The 20,446-nt window shown below is 34.2% G+C and overlaps 2 protein-coding genes across 2 annotated transcripts in view; one reads left to right on the top strand and one right to left on the bottom strand.

Moving 5' to 3' along the window:
- The window catches only part of UBA6 (ubiquitin like modifier activating enzyme 6), a 67,837-nt gene extending 54,703 nt beyond the window's left edge, over positions 1-13,134 (top strand). Inside the window, exons 26-33 of the mRNA XM_081059820.1 lie at positions 46-115; positions 2,083-2,154; positions 4,037-4,154; positions 5,284-5,477; positions 6,287-6,414; positions 7,327-7,414; positions 7,602-7,696; positions 10,821-13,134. Of these exons, the coding sequence (XP_080915946.1) occupies positions 46-115; positions 2,083-2,154; positions 4,037-4,154; positions 5,284-5,477; positions 6,287-6,414; positions 7,327-7,414; positions 7,602-7,696; positions 10,821-10,956 (901 nt within the window). The 3' untranslated portion in view covers positions 10,957-13,134. The remainder of the gene's footprint in view (positions 1-45; positions 116-2,082; positions 2,155-4,036; positions 4,155-5,283; positions 5,478-6,286; positions 6,415-7,326; positions 7,415-7,601; positions 7,697-10,820) is intronic.
- Positions 13,135-16,711: 3,577 nt separating this feature from the next.
- The window catches only part of STAP1 (signal transducing adaptor family member 1), a 31,582-nt gene continuing 27,847 nt past the window's right edge, over positions 16,712-20,446 (bottom strand). The window contains exon 9 of the mRNA XM_081059872.1: positions 16,712-19,775. Coding sequence (XP_080915998.1) covers positions 19,741-19,775 — 35 coding nt within the window. The 3' untranslated portion in view covers positions 16,712-19,740. The remainder of the gene's footprint in view (positions 19,776-20,446) is intronic.

Here is a 20,446-nt window from a genome sequence, read left to right as displayed (position 1 = left end):
CATCTTTGAAACTATGCATTTACACTATTTTTTTAATTTCAAAAGGCACTTCAGTTTCCTTCTGAATGCTGCAAAATTATATGCTGCAATCTATTGCATTCCATTTACAAAAGAGGTAAGATACTCTTCAAGCTTAGAAAGTTATACAAAGCCAGGCTTGAATTAGATGATATCAGCTAATTTTATCATCAAAATTTTATATCTTAGAATTGTTCTTTGATAAAAGCCTTTTCTTTTGCTGTATTGTTACCCGTTCTAACATACTGTGTTTCCCGAAAATAAGACCTAGCCAGACCGTCAGCTCTAATGTGTCTTTTGGAGCAAAAATTAATATAAGACCTGGTCTTACTTTAATATAATATAAGACCGGGTCTTATATAATATAATATATAAGACTCAGTCTTATTTTACTATAATATGAGTCGAGTCTAATATAAGACTGGGTCTTACATTAATTTCTGCTCCAAAAAATGCATTAGAGCTGATGGTCTGGCTAGGTCTTATATAAGACCCAGTCTTATATTAATTTTTGTTCCAAAAGATTCATTAAAGCTGATGGTCCAGCTAGGTCTTATTTTCGGGGAAACATGGTAGCAGAAGCTAAATCTTGTTGCAACATTAGTTGGTAGAAGAAAGTAAAATTTTTCTTTATAAATATAAGTAGTGAAACAAGTATTTGTAAAAGTAGTCGTACTTTATTTTTACAACATTTATAACCTATTAACTTGAATTATTATAATTACTCTGAAAAACCAAACTTAAAATTAGGTTAAATTGTCATTTTTTAGTGACAATGAGCAGATGACATGATTCTTTATATAGAAAACTCTGAAGACTCCACCAAAAAAAACTATTAGAAACAATAAATAAATACAATAAGTTGCAGGATGCAAAATCAATGTACAGAAATCCATTGTGTTCCTATATACTAACAATGAAATTTCAGAAAAAGAGGTGAAAAAAAACAATTCATTTTGCAATTGCAATAAAAACAGTAATTACTCTGAAAATCCTAAGGGAACTATTTTATAGCAATTTCAAAATATTCCTTAGAGATTCTCTGTTAACATCTGTTTGGCTTATTTTATGATGTTAATGTATACTCTTTTCAGGAAATTTGAAAATGCTACCCCATTTTGACATTTGTTAACCTTTATCATCATACTCATTCTCTTAGACATCATTTTCATTGACTGACAACTAAAGGATCTAATAGTTTTATTTGAGAGGCAAATTTGTATTCGTGAATACACGAATACAAAAGTATTTGTATACTTTTTTTCTTCACCATTACATATTAGAGCTAAATAAATTGTTATACTTTTACAATGGCTGAATAGGGAAATGTGAAACAGATCCATGATTCACACTGGCTATTTTGGATTCAGATCCAAATGGATCTAGCTATTTTGAAGCCCGATAAAAATGTCTATTGTAGATTAATTCTTTCTGGACTTAATGCACAGTAAAATATACCATAAATGTCTGGTAAAAATAGTGGCATATGGTCTGGTATTCTTTTTGTAAAAAGAGTGGCTATTTTGTGCTGAGTGTATTAGGGGACCTCAAAAGCAGTATGTCTCAGTTTTTCCTAAGCAGCTTCTTAATAATGAATATGGATCTGATAGCCTTAAATTCATCCAAATTCTTCTTCAACCATTTAAGTATTTTCCTGCTTTCGAAGATATGAATTCCATGTATTTTATTTATTGAGTATATAATAAATTTGTGCAGGGAACTCTGTTAAACAATAAAGAGATAGTCCCTGATCTCAAAGCACTCAGTCTGATCCTCAAACCAGGCCTAAAACTACCTTTATAAAAATTTGTGGAAGGAACTAAGATTTCAGGTTTGTTGACAAATAAGTACTTTTTCATACATACCGCCCCCTCCTCCCAGCCTTTATGGTTGATATTTCTATAGAAATAAAGATAATGTCGTAAATGGATATTGTCTAGTCAAATGATAAATTATTCAAATACTTTAGTATGATAAATTATCTTTTATAGGATGTTTTTAGCTTTAGTGAGAATTCAGAATTAAAAGAATAAATTTGTTCATAAAATTACTTTTTCAAAACAGGATTTATCAACAGATGGCCTCTTGAATATTCTTTCCAAAGTAAAGATTCAGGAATTCAAACCTTCCAACAAGGTATGCTTAGAAATTCTTTTATTTAGCAAATAGTTATTGAACTTCTACATGTATCAAGTCCTGTTCTAAACCTGGATAATCCTGTAGTGAATGAACAATGCAAAATCCTTGATCTTATGGAAGTTATGTTTTAATGGGCCAGAGGTAGCCTAGGGGAAAAAAAATGCCAATAATTATATAATATTGCAATGTGGGCATAAGTGCTAAGAAGAAAAAATAAAACAGGAGAAAGAAATAAAGGGTTATGGAACTGGTGTAATTTCATATGGGATATAAAGGGAAAGGTATTTTTTGAGCTAAAGCCTGGAGGAAGTGAGGGAGGGAGCTATTCTGTTACCTGGTGAATGAACAATGCAGACAGTGGAATCAAGTGCAGGCCTTGAAAGGCTTTCAAAGATGTGAATGAGTGGAGGAGACTTTGCAAGAGAAAAATGGTAGACAGTGAGATTGGAAGGGTAGTTAGGATTATGTTAAGTACTTAGTGTTTTATTATGAGATAAGCCAGTGAAGGGTTTTAAGCAGAGGACATAATCTGACTTACATTTTAAAAGGTGATTCTGGCTGTTACGTTATGAATGATTACATAAGACAAAAGAGAGGAACCAGGGAAAGCTGTTAGGAGATTATAGGCAAAAGATGGTGATGGTTTGAATGAAGTAATATGAGTAGGTAATAGTTGTGATAAGGGGTTGGATTTTGTGTATATTTTGCAGTAACTGAGAGGACTTGTAAGAGATTGGAATTGAAGTGTGAAAGAAAAAATGCTCGTTAACTTTCTTATTTGAAATAAGAAACAAGCTTACTTAGTAGGTCTGAATGAAGGGGAGAAGAAGATAAAGGAAGTTTGTGCAGAGAAAAGGTTTGAAATTATTGCCCAGGGGAATGTGAAGTCACTTAATTAAAAGATATAGTAGAATTGTGAGACAGCACTGAGGATCCACTTAATGTGTTTCCACTTAATGTTTTTCCACTAAATGTGGCTGGAGAAAAAGGTACTTGGGTGTTACTGTAGAACAGATGGAAAATTGGATATAACAAGGTTGGGATTTTGCCAAGCAAATATGTTGGAAAGAGAAAGAGGGAATAATAATAAAAATGGAACATGAAATTTAGACAGGGTAAATAGGACAGTTTGAAAATATTAAGTATTTTATTCACATATTCATTATATACCTTTCTGTATGCACTCTAAAAATCATAAAATGCCCTTCTCTTCCTTTAACATTTAGCTATACTGGAAAATGTGGAGTAATGTCTTCCTCCTTGTAAAATTCAAGAAAGTAGTAGTGTGTCTAGTCTTCCACTCTGCATTTTTATTTTAGGGAAAAGAAAAACTTGTAAGCAGTAGATACAAGCACGTGATTTGTTGAATGGGATGTTCATGACTTGTAGCTTATTAAGAGTAAAAGTACAGAAAGGATAAACAGCATTTCTATATAAAGAAGGTTTCTAGCGCATGTTTCTAATAAGCAAAACTGTTAGACATAAGCCAAGGAAATATACCCCAGTAACTTCCTAGTCTTTATTGTTTGTTTTCTGGCCTGAGTTACTTTTTTTTTATCAAAGTTTTGGTGTAATAAATTATCCAGGGCAATTTAGGTGGTTTTAACATGAATTGTAAGCTTCCACAGCTCCCTGAAATAACTCACACCAAAGCTTCATGATCTGGCACTTCTAGTTAACGGGTGCTACAGCCAAAAATATCAATGAGACATCCTAGCAAACAAAAGTTTCTGCTTCCTTGACTTCTTAATATTTCTTCAATATTATAATAATATTTAGTCTGTACAAACATGAGTTAGGTGTGTTTTTAATAAGAAATAATATTTTAATTATTGATGATTTCTTAGTTTGAGAAAATTAACTTCTCATATATTTAAAGGTTGTTCAAACAGATGAAACAGCAAGGAAACCAGACCATGTTCCTGTCAGCAGTGAAGATGAAAGGAATGCTGTTTTCCAACTGGAAAAGGCTATTTCATCTAATGAAGCTACCAAAAGTGAGCTTTACTAAAATGTTTTGAACTGGAGGGATTTTTGTTTTTAGTAAACTTTACACCAAAAGCTTGTGGGATTAAATAATAGCAACAAGAATAATAATAGCAGTTGATTTCTTGATCATATAAAAGGCACTGTTTATCTTTAACTGTGATTAAATTCATAATTTTCTCCACCTTCGCCCTATCCTTAAAGGCTAAAATGTAAGTCTGCTTTGTTCTGATTATTTTAGTCCTTGAAATTCTATTATGTGATTCCTTTTTAACTAATGGCTAACATAATGAACAAAAAGTGGAATTCTTGTGGAGACTAACCCTTAGACAAATCCAGTTAAGTCACTTTCGGATAAAAAACCATAGACAGATTTTTGTTTTCTCTGCTTCTTAGTCCCCGTAATTACACATAGAGAATACAAACTGAGCTACATACATTCTTGATATCTTAAATCTGGGGGAACCAAACTTTTAATTCCTTAAAAGCAGAGCTATTAGCTCATATTTTTAGACCTGCTTACCACTTTTTTATTACACGAATCAGCAGTTGCCAAACTTTTGGGTTTTATGCACAGATCAGTAAAATTCAGGAATAACAACCTGGATTAGCCAACTATTTATTTTGCAAATAAAAGGTAATTATCTCAGCTTAATATAGTTCTGGGGAAAAATGTACTGTCATTTCTTACTTTCACATTTCATCACAGATCAAACTACAGCTATCTACAGAATGATTTTGGGAACCACTGATCTTTCAAAAAGATCCATATTTTTATGTGACCAATTTCTTAGTTATTAGTGGCAAAATGTTTCAGAATAGCATTTTTGGAATTCATTTGCGATCAATACCAAATGTTGCCTTTTTATTGTAAAACACTTAATAGCAGATATAGTACATGGCTTTGTTACTTTTCTAAAGGCTTTTTTTAATATAGAAACTTCTCTAATTTAGTGGTATTAAAGCCATTATATGTCTTTCAATAACTGCAGTTTCCTGGATTTTTCTTGTGTTTTTCAATCATTTAAAAACAAAGCATGACTGAAATCTTTAATAGTGGTAAATCCACATTGCTTTTTAATCTAGTAAAACCTTTACCACTTAATAGGACACTTTGTTTTTTCTGGTTGTTATGATCAGGTGACCTTCAGATGGCAGTCCTTACATTTGAAAAAGATGATGATCGTAGCGGACACCTAGATTTCATCACAGCTGCATCAAATCTTCGTGCCAAAATGTATAGCATTGAGCCAGCTGACCGTTTCAAAACAAAGCGCATAGCTGGTAAAATTATACCTGCTATAGCAACATCCACTGCTGCAGTGTCTGGCTTGGTGAGTTTATTATTCTTTGAATGAGAATGCTGCTTTTTCATCACCTCTTTCCTGTTTTCTCCCATTATACTATCTCCAACCAGTCCCTCAGAAATTTTAGAGAAGGAGAGATACATACTTATCTTATAATTTAAAATTTCAAAATATTTCTAAAAATAATCTACATTTTGAGGTTTTACAGATATACAAACTTTTTTTTTTTTTAACATAAAATTAAACTATCAAGACAGAGTCCAATTTTCCTGCAGGCGATAATCCTCTTCATCAGCTTTGTGTCCTCCATACTCTATTTTCTTGAATTAAATAAACTGCCCTAATCTTTACTGTTTGATTGTATTGGAGTTTAGTTCTTTGCCTTAATAAAAGTATAATTCCTGTTTGTGATCGGATTTCTTACAATTTCATCTGTCCTTTATGATTCAGAATCTTTAGGATGGCCCTAGTTATTATACTGTACTATATATAGTGTTATTCTTAGAAGCTGTGTAATTATCTGCTCTTATATCAAATGACTTTAGACTATTGTATTTCTTGAGTTGCAGTGTCTACTTTCAAGGCAGGAAGATTACATGGTCAAATTAATATATTTTTTAATAACTTTGTTCATGTATAGAACAGGTAGAGAGTTTGAAAGTATAAAATATGCTAAAAATGAAGAGACAAGAAATTTATATTATGCCAGTCCAATAGTAGGTTTTACTCTTTACAGGGAAATGCTTGAGAAGGATTTAGGAAAATCAAATAGATGCAATTAAAGTCATGAATAGTTTTAGGCTGTTTATATAATAAGATCACCTTCTTTTATCTAGGTTGCATTGGAGATGATCAAAGTAGCTGGTGGCTATCCCTTTGAAGCCTACAAAAATTGTTTCCTTAACTTAGCCCTTCCCATTATAGTGTTTACAGAGACATCTGAAGTAAGAAAAACTGAAATCAGGTACGCATGAAGGTCTATTTCTCTTGCCTAATGAGACTGAAATAAAATTTCTACCTTTTAAAATGGAAAAATACTAGCTTCACATCTCTTTTTGTTCTATATGTGTAAAACCTTACCATCACTTCAAGAGTGGGTCTAAATCTCATTTTCATGAAGTATTTCTGACTAAACTAGCCATAGACCTCTCACAACATTTAATCTGCCACACTCTTTAGTGTTGTACTTTCTTACTGTTTCATCTACATTACTCAGATGAATTAGAAGGCACTCTAGTGTCTGTTTAATAGATCATGTAATTTAGAGTCTAATTCCAAAAGCTATGTGACAAGGCAAAACGATTCCCCTGGACCTTCATTTTTCACTTTTGAGATTGGCAACAACCAAAAATTTGAAAACACCTTTCTTGGTAAAGTGTGAGAAAGCACTCTCATATATTACTGATGAGAGTATAAAATAGTGTAACTCGTAATAAAAGGAATATAGCACTATATTTCAAATTTGCAGATACATTTACACTTACCTCAAATGATATATGAACAAGATACTCTGGCATTGTTATCATAGCCTAAGATTGGAGCAATCCAAGTGTCTAGTAATAGGGTACTGGAACGTCCATCCACGCAGTAAAACCCATGCAGCTTTTTAAAAAGAGAGACAGGGAAAGAACTTTCTCTCTAAGACATACTGATTTATAATGAAACACTTGGAAGGATCAGCAAGGAACTGATTAAAGTGATTACCTGTGTTGGTGTGATGGGGAAATAAGATTATGGAACATTTTTGAAGTTGTATTTTCTTTTGTTCCCTTACATTATTATCTAGCTAAATTATAAATAATGGACTTCTGGAGGGTTTTAGTATTACTTAAGGGAAGAAAATTAAAATGTTTTTCTGAATGTTTTTCTACAACAGAAATGGAATATCATTTACAATTTGGGACAGATGGACTATACATGGCAAAGAAGATTTCACCCTCTTGGATTTCATAAATGCAGTCAAAGTGAGACACTTATTCACTTAGTTGCTTTGAGTCTGTTACTTTTTAATGCATAATTTCATTTGAGATTTTTATATAATGTTACTTAGCAGAAATTCGTTCCCTTTTTACTGTTTGTAAAACTCTGTCACCTAACATTTTATATTTGGACAGAGCTTTGATTGTTTCTCTTTTGGGGATCCACTTTTAGGAGAAGTACGGAATTGAGCCAACAATGGTGGTACAAGGCGTCAAAATGCTTTACGTTCCTGTAATGCCTGGTCATGCAAAAAGATTGAAGTTAACGTACGTATTAAACATATGCAAAAGAGTCTCAAGAGTTGAAACATACAAGCTAGATGCACACTGGGGGGTTAGAGGCAGAGGTTATCACAATTCAGATAAAAGTATTTTACTTACTCCTAATGGAGTGATAAAGACAGTGGATCTACCAAGCTCAGTGGGTTGCCTCTCAAGAGGTTCATAGGATTGCGGTACCCTTGTGAAATTATTGTAGTTCCGATTAGCTTTTCAGTCAGGAGGCTTAGAAAGCTGATATAGTCAATACACCAGTGAAAATAGATCCACCTCTCATGTGGAAACATAATGACCAGGATTATGAGACCGAAGTATAAAACAAAAATACCAAATTGTTATTTTCATTCATTTATTCAACATATTTTTTTTGAGTGTCTGCTATGTGCCAGGTACTTTTGTAAGCATTAGGGATACAACAACAAACAAAGCAAAGTCCCTGCCCTACCTGAGGAGTTTGCATAACAACATGTCAGGTGGTGTTAAGTGCTAAGGAGAAAATAAAGCAGAGTAAGGGGATAAGTTGGTATATTATGTTGAGTGGTCTATGTATTCCTTCTACCTGTCACAAGAAATACCTGTTAAGATAATATTTGGGCGGAGACCTAAAAGAAGAAAGGGAGCAAAAAAGACAGCATTTACAGTGGTCTGCAAGGCCCTGACTGATCTGGTTCCCAGTTATCCCTCTAAGTTCCTCTCAGACTGTGTTTCCCCGAAAATAAGACCTAGCCGGACAATCAGCTAGCTCTAATGCGTCTTTTGGAGCAAAAATTAATGTAAGACCCAGTCTTATTTACTGGGTATAATTAATATAATACAATACTGAGTCTTCTATTAACTTTTGCTCCAAAAGACGCATTAGAGCTGATTGTCTGGCTAGGTCTTATTTTCAGGGAAACACTGTACTAATCTCCCTTTGCTCGCAACATTCTAGCTACACTGACCTCCTGCCTTTTTCTGAACACTCCTGTCATGGTCCAGCATGAGAACTTTTCTCTAGTTGTTTAATCAGCTTGTAACTCTTTCTGAGATGGCAGCCTGGCTAACTCTCAGCTCTGGTCTTCGCACCTCTTGCAAAGGCCTCCCTAAGCCCTCCTTAATATTCCAACCTCAGCCTAGCATGTCCAATATCCTTTGCGCTACTTTTTTACGTAGGACTTATCACTGTCTTATAGCTCCTGTACATTTTATGTTTATTATTTATTATCTGTCTCCCCTCACTAGACTAGTAGCTTCACCAGGGCAGGAATCTTTATTTGATCTGGTAACTAATATATTTCAGGAGCCTAGACCAATGCCTGGCATGTAATAGGCATCAATAAATATTTGTCATATGAATAAATGAATCTGCATGGTGGTGCTTTAATAGATATGTCGGCTTTAACTATAATTATCGATTAATGAGGTCATTCACTATTTTTTATTATAATCCAATCAGTTCTCTCTAAAAAAAATATTTTATTAGCTAAGGCATTAATTTGCCTTATATTGTTTTTGTTTGTTTGTTTTCATTCCAGTCCCTAAATATCTTCTTTTCGATAAATTAAGGATAGTATTTAGAATTCCTTTACTGTGTACTACCTAGATGAGATTGGAATGTGTGTCGTGAAGTGTATTGATTAGTGGAATTTAAAATTTGCTGCAAATCTCAAAAATCCTTTATAGAGTTGGCCAACATTTGAAACCTCCAACATGATAGTTCTGTGACTATTTCTTATTTTATTACATTGTTTACTTAGCAGATATTTATTGAGTACCTATGAAGTGGCTAGACAAGCTTGGCTTTAGAAAGACCTGGGTTCACATCCTTGCCTAGCTACTTACTTGTTTTGTCATATTGAATAGCTTATTAAACTCTTTGAAACTTATTTTCCTACCCACAAATAGGGATGATTATGCCCATAACTTTTGAGCACTAAAATAATAGTAAGACCTAGTGGTGTAATGTCAAGTAAGAAATAGTCCATAAATGTCACTCCAGTTAATATTTTGTTATCATACATACATCTTTATCAGATAGCCCTTGCCCTCAAGGAGTTTACAGTCTACTAAAGGAAAATGACATGTTAATCATTAAAATGTAATTAATAATTAGAATAAAGGTTTTTACAGAGTACTATGGGCACTGCTAACTCAAACCTTTAGCTTAGGGTAGGTTTCAATGAAGCTACCTTTGAAAATGGATTATATCAGGCAAAAGCGATAGATTGTGCAAAGGCATGCAGCTAATAATAAAAAGCATACATGATCTATTTGGGAAATCAAGTATTTTGGAATGACTTAAGGATGAGGTGGTGAGAATGAATGGTAGAAAGAATGAAAAGTTATATATGGGACAAAATATCTTTGTAAAATAGAAAGCTATAAAGATTTTATAGTTCAGAGTCTGGCACGAGATAGGTACATGATATATGATACATTATTAGGTAGGAGAGTAACATCAAATATATATTTTAAGAGGATTCTGGCAGCAGAGTAGTTTGGAGGTAGCAGGAGACAACTGGCTAGAAGCTAATGCAATAATTTGGCATAAAAATGATGACTTGAATTAAGACAGTAAAAGTGACAATAGCAAAACCTAAGTGGTTTTTTAGTAAGTAGGATAAACATGGGATATAAGGGAAATAAGAATGTCTTTTATTGTTACATTTTCAGCTTACGTTTGAAGATTTAAATCTTGCTTGCATTTTACTCTTTACAGAGAAGTGCTTGAGAAGAATTTATGATGCCTCCAAACTTTATAAGGAGTATAGGAGAATTCGTTTTTTGAAAACATTGCTTTCAAAAATCATTTTGGGTTTTTTTTGGGGGTTTTTATATGTTGGGGTTTGTTTTGCTTTTTGTTTTTCTCTTTTAACACTTGGTTTGTATTCTTTATCACTACCAGCAGTGGTCCAAATTGATTCACTGGTAGGTAAATGAGTGTCAAGTTCAGAGCTTTTAGCAAAAAAAAAACAGAAAAGAAAATGAATATATGAAAGCGGATGGAGTATTAGATTTAAAAACGAAATTAAAGTCTAGATATAAGTTCAGATTTTCTGGGCAACAATAGACAGCCGAAAACTTTTATTTTACAGAATTTACCAAATTATTTGTCTTTGGTTGTTTTTATTAGAATGCATAAACTTGTGAAACCTTCTACTGAAAAGAAATACGTGGATCTTACTGTGTCATTTGCTCCAGACACTGATGGAGATGAAGATTTGCCTGGACCTCCAGTAAGATACTACTTTAGTCATGACACTGATTAATAGAAGTTGTCTTAAAGTTACTCCAGGACTACTTGATTTTGGAAAGAATGCACTTAATTCAGAAGCTGAAAACTCAGTCCATAATACTATGGATTTCTCTTCAAGGAAGCCTTAATTTAAGGGAAATTCGAGTAGGAAACTACACTGAAGAATTAAACAACATTTTGGAACATTGTATATACTTGTCTAGTGATTCATATGTGGATATGATCACGAGCAACTTTGAACTGGAATGCCATTTTACAATGCTTACAACAAATTTGTGTATTAACCTCTCTGTCTGAATAGAAGGAAAAAATATGTATCCGTGACCAGAAGAGATAACAGATCAAGAAATTGAAAGTAACAAATGCAACTATCTAAAAAAAAATCCTATTTTTCGAATTTCTTATTTAGTATTTGAGGTCCATTTTTCTATACAAATAGCATTGGGCACCCTGTAACTCCTACGATTAGGTTTTGAATTTAATACCAGTGGGAATTGGAGGGATGCTATCAGTTGATGGACAGTAAACATTTTTAAGTTGTAGGGTTACTGTTTACTGTCCTGTTACCTTTGCTAGTTTAACCAGAGTTTGTTACATCACTGTCTCTTAAAAATTAGGGTCTCTGTTGATAGCATCAGTGTTGTAAGCCATGAGCAGTAGGTCAGATGACACATGTTAAGTTGGACTAAACGTTAACGGTATTATATGGACTCTGACAACCCTCTGAGAGAATCCATGAATGTGAACAGAGAAATGTGGCTGATCATTTGTTCTTCAATATGTTTTCTAATGTGGCTGTTTTATTTATTTGGAACTCTAAACCTGATTGTCATAGTACATAAGACTAAAAGGTTTTGTGAAGGCAGTATTTTTTAAAAGTAGGTGAAAAATAGAAATTAAAAAATTATCACTAGTTGAGTCTCGATGTTTTTTTCTTCCAGCAACCTATTGGACAGAAATAAATTGATATTTTATTTTAAAGAGGAATGTATTATTTTATTCTGCATTCCCAGAAAGGGAGTTGATGAAGATAAAAATTTATTTTTTTAGGTCTTTATTATTAGAAACTTTCTGTTTTCTGATGTGAGCTATTGCAGATGTTCATAGAAGTGCTTTCATTAAAATGATGTAAAGTGCACTCAACACTGTAAACTCAATGAAAACAGCAAGTGTTCCTTTTGTTTCTAAAACTGTTGTGTATTCTAAAGCAGTTGGCATTTTATAACCCCATGAAGTTATTTCCGTCTAGCTGCTTTTCTTCTCTTGTCTTCAGACCATTAATAGGTACTTTGATAAATTAAAAACTAAATTCACATCAGTATTGCTCCAATTTGGTATCTTCTTATATACCATCTACTTAACTTTCCTTTATATTTCATTTACAAATAGTTAAATTACTTTGTCAACCAGCTATATTATTCTTTTGTAGAAGTATCATCCAGCTGGGAAAATGTATTTAAGACTAGAGGGTGAATTTGATGATTAAAGGATAATCTGTGCATTGGGAGGTGGGGGGAAGTGAGTAGGATGAGTTTAAAGAAAATGGCTACCTTTGAAATAAGCAAGTAATTATTGGTTCACCATGTCCTACCCTCTCCCATTGTGCATATTGCAAGTGTAATGCTTAAAATTAATATTATTTGAAATTAAATCCAGGAATATCAAGTTTCTATGAATTGGAACTTTATAGACTAGGAATAATAAAAGGACTTTTCTGTAAGAAGCCTTTTTCCCACTTTCACTTTGTTTTGTGCTCTATGACACTGATATTTTCCAGGTAGCCGTTCAACTGTGATCTAATAGCTTGCTTATCATTTGATCTAAATCTCCACATCTCCTCAGAAGTGAATTGAGAAGTAGTCTATCAATTCTTATGGATATTAGTGCTTTAGTACATACAAACAAAATCAACAAATATTAAGTTCATTTTGGATTGTACCTGAAACCATTCTGTCACTGCTTTTTTTTTCTGTAGGTAATGGGTATTGCCATTAATTTCTTCTGTTTGGTTCTAGTAAGCTGGAAAGCCTAGGTAAAATTAATGACAATTTTTTTCATTGTTTTGTTTATTACTGTTCCATGAACTTACTGTTGATGATTGAAATAGGTGCAAAAATTGATGATTTTATTTTGTACGGTACCACTGAGTAATTTTTTACTTATTAAAAATAAATTAAGAAATTTGACAATATATTTGTAAGTCCTGTTCCATAGTTGACTCCAGAGATTCCAATTTTACAATTTATTTTGTGGGTAATACTGCATTGGTGTTTTCCTAATTTTCAAGTTTTGCAGTCATGTAGATACAACCGTCACTGGATGTGGAGGGACTTATTTCAAAGTGCTTTGGCTCCTGAAAATTCTGTTAAAACAATTAGGGTGGAAATGGTGGTAACCTTGTAAAACAGACAATCTAATAAATCCCAGAATGTTGGTTGGGGATTTCTAAAGTCCATTTATTTTGGTGTTCAGAGCAGTTATGTTAACTTATCTATAAGTTCTTCTAAATTGTCCCAAAGGGAGAACTTGGAAATAAGTGGGTATCTTTGTTTGAGTCCACTATTTTATAATTAACAAACTGAAGACAGAAAGACAATTAAATGTTCTCTTGAGATTTGGGGGGAAAATCCCTTGACCTACTAATTCAACCATAATGAATATTATCAAAATTTCATTACAATTGTATATATAATTATATATGTAATTGTAAATGTATAATTATTTAATATACAACCATTAGACGTGAGTTTGACTATTTTACTTTAAACAACTTCAAAAACAGGAAATTGTGATCTTGGGGGGCGGTCACAGTAAGTAATCAATAAGTAATCTGTGTCCATTTTTCTCTTGCCATGTCCTAGCTTTGTTTTTTTAAATTGAAAAACAAATATTCAAAAAATATATATTCAAAAGAGTACATAAAATATTGATATGCAGTTTAAGGAATCATTCTATATGTACCTGTATAAGACCAGGTCTCAGATGAATAGAACATTGACAGCAGCCCAGAAAACTCCCCATTGTAGTCCCTTCCCAATCACAAACAGCTACCCCCACATACCATCTGGCAATAATACTGCCCTATCTTTTGTGATAACTATGTCTTTGTTACCGTGTTTCCCTGAAAATAAGATCTAGCCAGACAATCAGCTCTAATGTGTCTTTTAGAGCAAAAATTAATATAAGACCCGGTCTTATTTTACTATAATATAAGACCGGATCGTGTATAGTGTAGTGTACTGTAGTGTAGTGTAGTATAGTAGTATGTTTTTAGTTTGGAGCAATCATTGTTTTGCAGTGAACATTATTGTATGTATCTCCTAGAGCAAGTAAGGTATATACATAGGATTCCAATTGCTTGGTTATTGGGTATTCGTATCTTAAATCTTACTAGATAATAACAAGAGTTTTTACTGAGCCATAGAAATGTCCACATCTTGCTCAACACTGGTGTTAACAGATTTTGTAAAATTTTGCCAGTCTGGTGGATGCATGGTTGTATCTCATTGAAGATTTACTCTGCATTTCCCTAATTACCAGTGAAATTGAGGACCTTTTCATAAATTTGATTTCTGTCTCCCCTATCCATTCCTTTTCACTTTATTGCAGTCAACCACATTGTCTCACGATCTTCAGGAGTCCATTTTTTAAAGCACTGTATTAAGCACTGTATTTTGTATTAACCACTGTATTTTGTATTAACCACTGTATTTTCTTGTAGAATGCAAGAATTCACTCAACATTTTGAGATGGTAACAAATTGGAACTCTATAGGCTCTTGTTTCTTATCTGTATTTGGATTTACTCAGTTGTAAGGCCCTTGGGAATGAGATACAGATTAGATAGATCTTTTGTAATCATTGCGTCAGTTAACACTTGATATCACAGATTTTAAAGAAGTAGGTTGCAAACTGTTGTGTGTAGCAAACTTTACTATGATGTGCGGTAAAAAAGGCAGATTTCTGGACTCACCCTCAGAAATTAACTCAATAAGTCTGAGGGAGGCGTAGCATTCTGCTTGTCTTCAGGCATCCCAAATAACTCATTGAATTAGTTTGCTAGGGTTGCCATATCAAATTCCACAGACTGAGTTCCTTAAACAATATAAATTTGTTTTCTCACAGTTCTGGAAGCGAAAACTCTGAGATCAGCTTAACCGATTTTTTTCTGAGGCCTTTTGTTGGCTTGTGGATGGTCATCTTCTCCCTCTGTCTTTCATGGTTTTTCCTCTGCGTCCCAATCTCATCTTCTTATAAAAACACATCTTTATAAGATGTTGAAGATAAGTGGACCTTAAGAATCCATTCTAATCTCATCATTTTTTAGATAAGAAAACCAAAGAAGTCAAACATCAAAATAATTAGAACCAGGAGTAAAGTATAAGCGATATCTTTGATTCTTAGTTGATTGTACAAGTGATTCCCAAATTGAATGACCATCAAAATCAGTTTAGAGGCTTTTTAAGAAAAATTTTTATGAAAAAATACCTGAGATTTTAATTCAGTACATCTCATGTATGGCTAAGGAATCAATACTTTTAAGGAATTCTGAGTGATTGTAATCAATCTCATACTATGTGTTACTTTTAAAATGGTGATTACATATCGCCTTTTACCATCCTGTAGATTACTATTTTTACAAAAGGAAGTATGAGTGGTTTTGAGCCAGCAAACAGAAAACATCAGAGAAAAACATGGAAATGGATTAATTTCCAGTGACGAAAAATGTGGCATAGATTATTTCCATTGGAAAAAGGCTTCTCCTAGTACATTTATTTCATGTCTGGTTTCTAGCTGGATAATTAGAATGACTGATATTAGATAAATTGGTCAAATCAGATTTCAACAAAACCTAGTGAGGCTTTTATATTTTTGGAATTGCTAGAATTTAGAACTACATAATCTGCTGTGGAAATTATATAGAGAGAAATGTATTTAACTGAAGCCTAGGAAAAATAAAAATTTCATCTAGAAAGGACCATGTTTTCAGCTTACATCAGTGCATGGAAATGAGTATTTGAGGTCTGACAATTGAGTTCGAGAACTTGTTGCAACGATGGTGCTAACCCTTTTTGATATCGGAGGGATTATTCATTATGAATTTATACCAACTGGACAAACAACCAAGTTTACTATTTGGAAGTGCTGAAAAGGCTGCGTGAAAAAGACGAAAGCAACCTGAGCTTTTCGCCAACAATTCATGGTTCTTGCATCATGACAATGCACCAGCTCACAGGGCACTGTCTGTGAGGGAGTTTTTAGCCAGTAAATAACTATATTGGAACACCGTCCCTACTCACCTGACCTGGCCCCCAGTGACTTCTTTCTTTACCCAAAGATAAAGGGAATATTGAAAGGGAGACCTTTTGATGACATTCAGGACGTTAAGGGTAATATGATGACAGCTCTGATGGCCATTCCAGAAGAAAGAGTTCCACAATTGCTTTGACTAGGTGCTGACAGAGGTGCATAGCTTCCCCAGGGGAGTACTTCAAAGGTGACTGTAGTGATTTTCAACAGTGAAATATGTAGCACATTTTCTAGGATGAGTTCGCGAACTTAATTGTCTCACCTGCTATCTAGGAGTTAACCTTACAGCCCTATTGCATGGTTTCCCAGTGTATTGGTTTAAATCTAATACAACAATGAATTCTATGCTACAATGTTTAATTCTGGTGTCCACGTAAGTGACTTGGTAATGAGGATGAGGAAAATAGAGGTGATTTTCTTTAAAAGATCTTTCTTTTAGAAATAATTACCAAAATACATGAAGATAATTTTTGCATTTTATTTCATACAATATGTAGATTCCCCTTGCCCCGCTTCTTCTGCCTACCCTCCTTCCCCCCCACCCCCCGCCAACCCACTCCAGTTCAAGCCGTTGTTTCTCAGTCTAGTTGTGTAGGACACAGCTCCCTGGCCCACACTGGTATTAGGAGCCTTGCGTTTCCCTGAGCTGAGGCAGTCAGTCGCCAGTCGTCAGTCAGCTGTTCAAGGCAGCCTGCTGCCAACCACTCACAGTAGCCCGCAGCAGCACTAGGCAGCCCCTGGCAGCACATGGCAGCCCAGCTCCAGGGAGAACCGTTGTTCACAATCTTAGCTGTAAAGGGCGCAGCTCACTGGCCCATGTGGGAATTGAACCAGCAACTTTGGTTAGGATCACGGAGCAACAACCACCTGAGCCACTGGGCTGGCCCCATGTAGATTTTCCTTCTGTGATTAGTTGTTGGCCTGGAAATTGTGGTTGGGAAAGCTGAAAGATCCAATATCACGGAACAGGGCAGTTCTTGGTCTTCAACATGAATTGATTTTCCTGCTTGTACTTAGGACACTGGTGGTGTGTTTAATAAGTGTCAGTTCATCAAATACTATTTAGATGCTTTTTTAGTTTTTGTTTTATCCTTGACTTGTAACTTGGTTCCTAATAAATTTTTCTATTGGGAGCATTTTTTCCTTCCTGGTTAGCTTAATATCAGTTACCTGCCCTGTCATATTTTGAAGCGGCTTTTAGTTTATACTTCTAATTTCTGAAGTTGGAAAAATCAATTGAGGAAATAATATTTAACCATTCTTGTTCCATCATTGCTTTTGGCTTCTGGTGTCAGAGTGAAAGCTCAGTGTTGACATGGGTTAACAAGGATCAAAGAAAATCTCATTTTCTTTTTGATAATATTTTATTGGAAACACCTTAACTTTATCCAAGTCTCCAGATTTTAATCTTTAGGTGCTTTACAACTCCCATATCCCACTTCAAGGCAACTTAAAGCTAAGGGCTGTAGCATTACCAGTGTGCCCCAATCAGCTATGAATCCAATTTCCTGAAACAATTTTCAGGTTCCCCAAAGTTTCCTTAAAATTTGAGCACTATTTGTCAATATGGGTTTTGACCTTTTCATAATTTTTTCTTAGAAAGCCCTATTTCCACCCTCCTTCACTGTTCAGTTTATACTTCTATCATCTTTCTGCTTTTGAAAGAAAATATATTATTACTCTACAGAAGATAGTCTGATTATATAAGTCTCTTTCCATATGTCCCTTTAATTCTATCCGTGCATATATCATTCCCTAATCCTTACAGCAAGCAAATCTGAAACTCAGGGAGATTAGTAATTTGTTACTGATCACAGAGCAAACTGAACCAGTTCAGCCACCAGAGTAATAGTAATCTGTATGTTTCTAAAAGTATTGACATTTTACATGAACAGCCCATTTTTGTGTTTTTCTTTCCATTTTCTCTTCTGACCCTCCTCTGAGGGTGGCCCCTAATTAAGATGCTGCATGAGAGCAGTGGCAGCATGAGCACCTAAAACCCTAAGAGAGAACTCATCCTCTGTCAGTTCTCCCTGAACTGATCTACAGATTGAACAAAATCCAAATCAAAACCCAGGAGGATTTTTCTGTAGATGATAAGTTGATTCTAAAAGTTACATTGAAAGGCAAAGAAATCAGACTACTCCAAACAATTTTGAAAAGAACAAAGTTGGACTCATACCTCCAGATTTCAAGAATTACTGTAAGGAGGCAGTAATCAAGATTTGCACAAATGTGCAAAGGCGATTTAATGAAGAAAGGATGATCTTTTGCTCTGCAAAAGACACTATTAAAAGAATTTTTTAAAAAACAGTATTTGCAAGTCATATATCTGACAAAGAATTTATGTTCAGAATATGCACAGTTGTGTCAAATCTCAACCATATGAAAAGCCAATAAAACTATGGGAAAAGATTTAAACATACTTTACCAAATTATTTAAATAAATTGGTACCTCTGCAGTGAATGAAATACTATTCAGCCTTTAAAAAGAACAAGCTAGTAATACAACCTTTGTGTGAATCTAAACATGATGAGTGAAAGAAATCAGCCTCAAATGGTTCCATACTGTGATTCCATTTATGACATTCTGGAAAATGCAAAACTATAGGAATAGAAAACAGATCAGTCTTTGCCAGAGATTGTCAGTGAAAAGGGCTGACTACAAAGGAAGACGATTAGGGCATTTTTTTTGAGGTGATGGAATTTTCTTTATCTTGATTGTAGTGGTGGTTGTCAAAACTGATAGGACTATACACCAAAAAGTAAATTATATTGTATGTAAATTAAATAATTTTTGAAAGAAAAATATAGACCCTGTACATAAGACACATTACACTTGAAATTATTTATTCAATTCATAGCTTCTAGACCAAAAGCTGCAAGAGGGCAGGTCCTCAGATTAATGTTATTTAGTTCAATGTCGTTTTGTTGTAATGTTGATGAAATTCCATAGTAACTTACCTCTTGTTTATATCAATTATGGTAAGATTGGTTTCGTTAAACCTCATTTTGCTTAAAGTCACAGAACCTGTCAACAACTTAAATAGAGGACTTGCTTGCTTTATTCTCAACACTAAGGCAGGCAGGTACCCTTCTAGTCTTAACTGTTCTGAGATCTCATGTGAGGGAGCCTGAGCTAACCTCAAGGATTAGAGACCACATGAAGAGGGTATTTCATCCAGGCCCAGTTGACCACCAGCGCCAGATATTTGGGTGAGGCCAAATTGAACCATCCACGCCAGTCAAGCCACCAGCTGATTACAGTCATGTAAGTGACACCAGGTAAGACTAGCAGAAGAACTACCCAACTGAATCCAATCCAAGTTGCTTATGTACAGAATCATGAGCAAATAAGAGGTTTGTTGATTTAACCCCCATGTTTTGGGGGTGATTGGTTTGTTGCACAGCATTAAATAACTGACATAATATCATCCATGCAGGAGGACAATTATACTAGATTCCTCCCACCCTAATTTTTTTAAATTTTATTTTAGAGATGTTACAGGAAATCCTTTGGTCTCTGAAAAAAAAAAAAAGCAGCACGTATTAATAGTTCATTCCTAGAGGTTTCTACTATGTGGTATTTTCCTGCATAAAACCCAAGTAATATATTATGCTGGCCATACCTATAGTAACGGGTTCATCCATTGTGATTATATTTTAAGCGAGATGTTCAGAAATTAGTGTACACAGCAGGTGAAAGATGAGAGTAAGATGGCTCAAGGAACAATAATTTATAGATGACAGAGTTGGGGGGTTGTGTATTGTGTATGTTTTTAAATATTTGATGGGCTTTTTAAAAGTCTGTTTCAAAGCCAGAAATTGGATTAATATGTAGAAGTTAAAGGAAGGAATGTTTCGGACTCAATATCAAGGAAGAATTCTCTAATAAGGCAGCTGACCAAAAGGGACGGCTGTTTGGTTTCCATGACTCTGTACCAGTATGGTTTTCTTCTTACCTCTGGACTTGTTTGATAAAGCCAAGTAGAATAATGGAATGAAGTTAATAGTCATAACACATGCCTCAGGCTTTTTCTTCTCTAGAATGGGCCCATACTCTATCTACCAGCATATGTTGTTACTCTCTTATTTTCACAGGGTCAGGGACAAAATGATTCCCAAATTAATGAATTTCAGCTACAGTCCCACCTTTGGTATTACAAATCATATACAGGGGTTTTTGTTGTTGTT

The sequence above is a fragment of the Rhinolophus hipposideros genome (genome assembly GCF_964194185.1).
Source record: "Rhinolophus hipposideros genome assembly, chromosome: 1".
In the NCBI taxonomy this organism is placed as follows: domain Eukaryota; kingdom Metazoa; phylum Chordata; class Mammalia; order Chiroptera; family Rhinolophidae; genus Rhinolophus; species Rhinolophus hipposideros.
The sequence above is the reverse complement of the archived record's forward strand: the minus strand, read 5'-3'. Positions and strand labels throughout refer to the sequence as shown.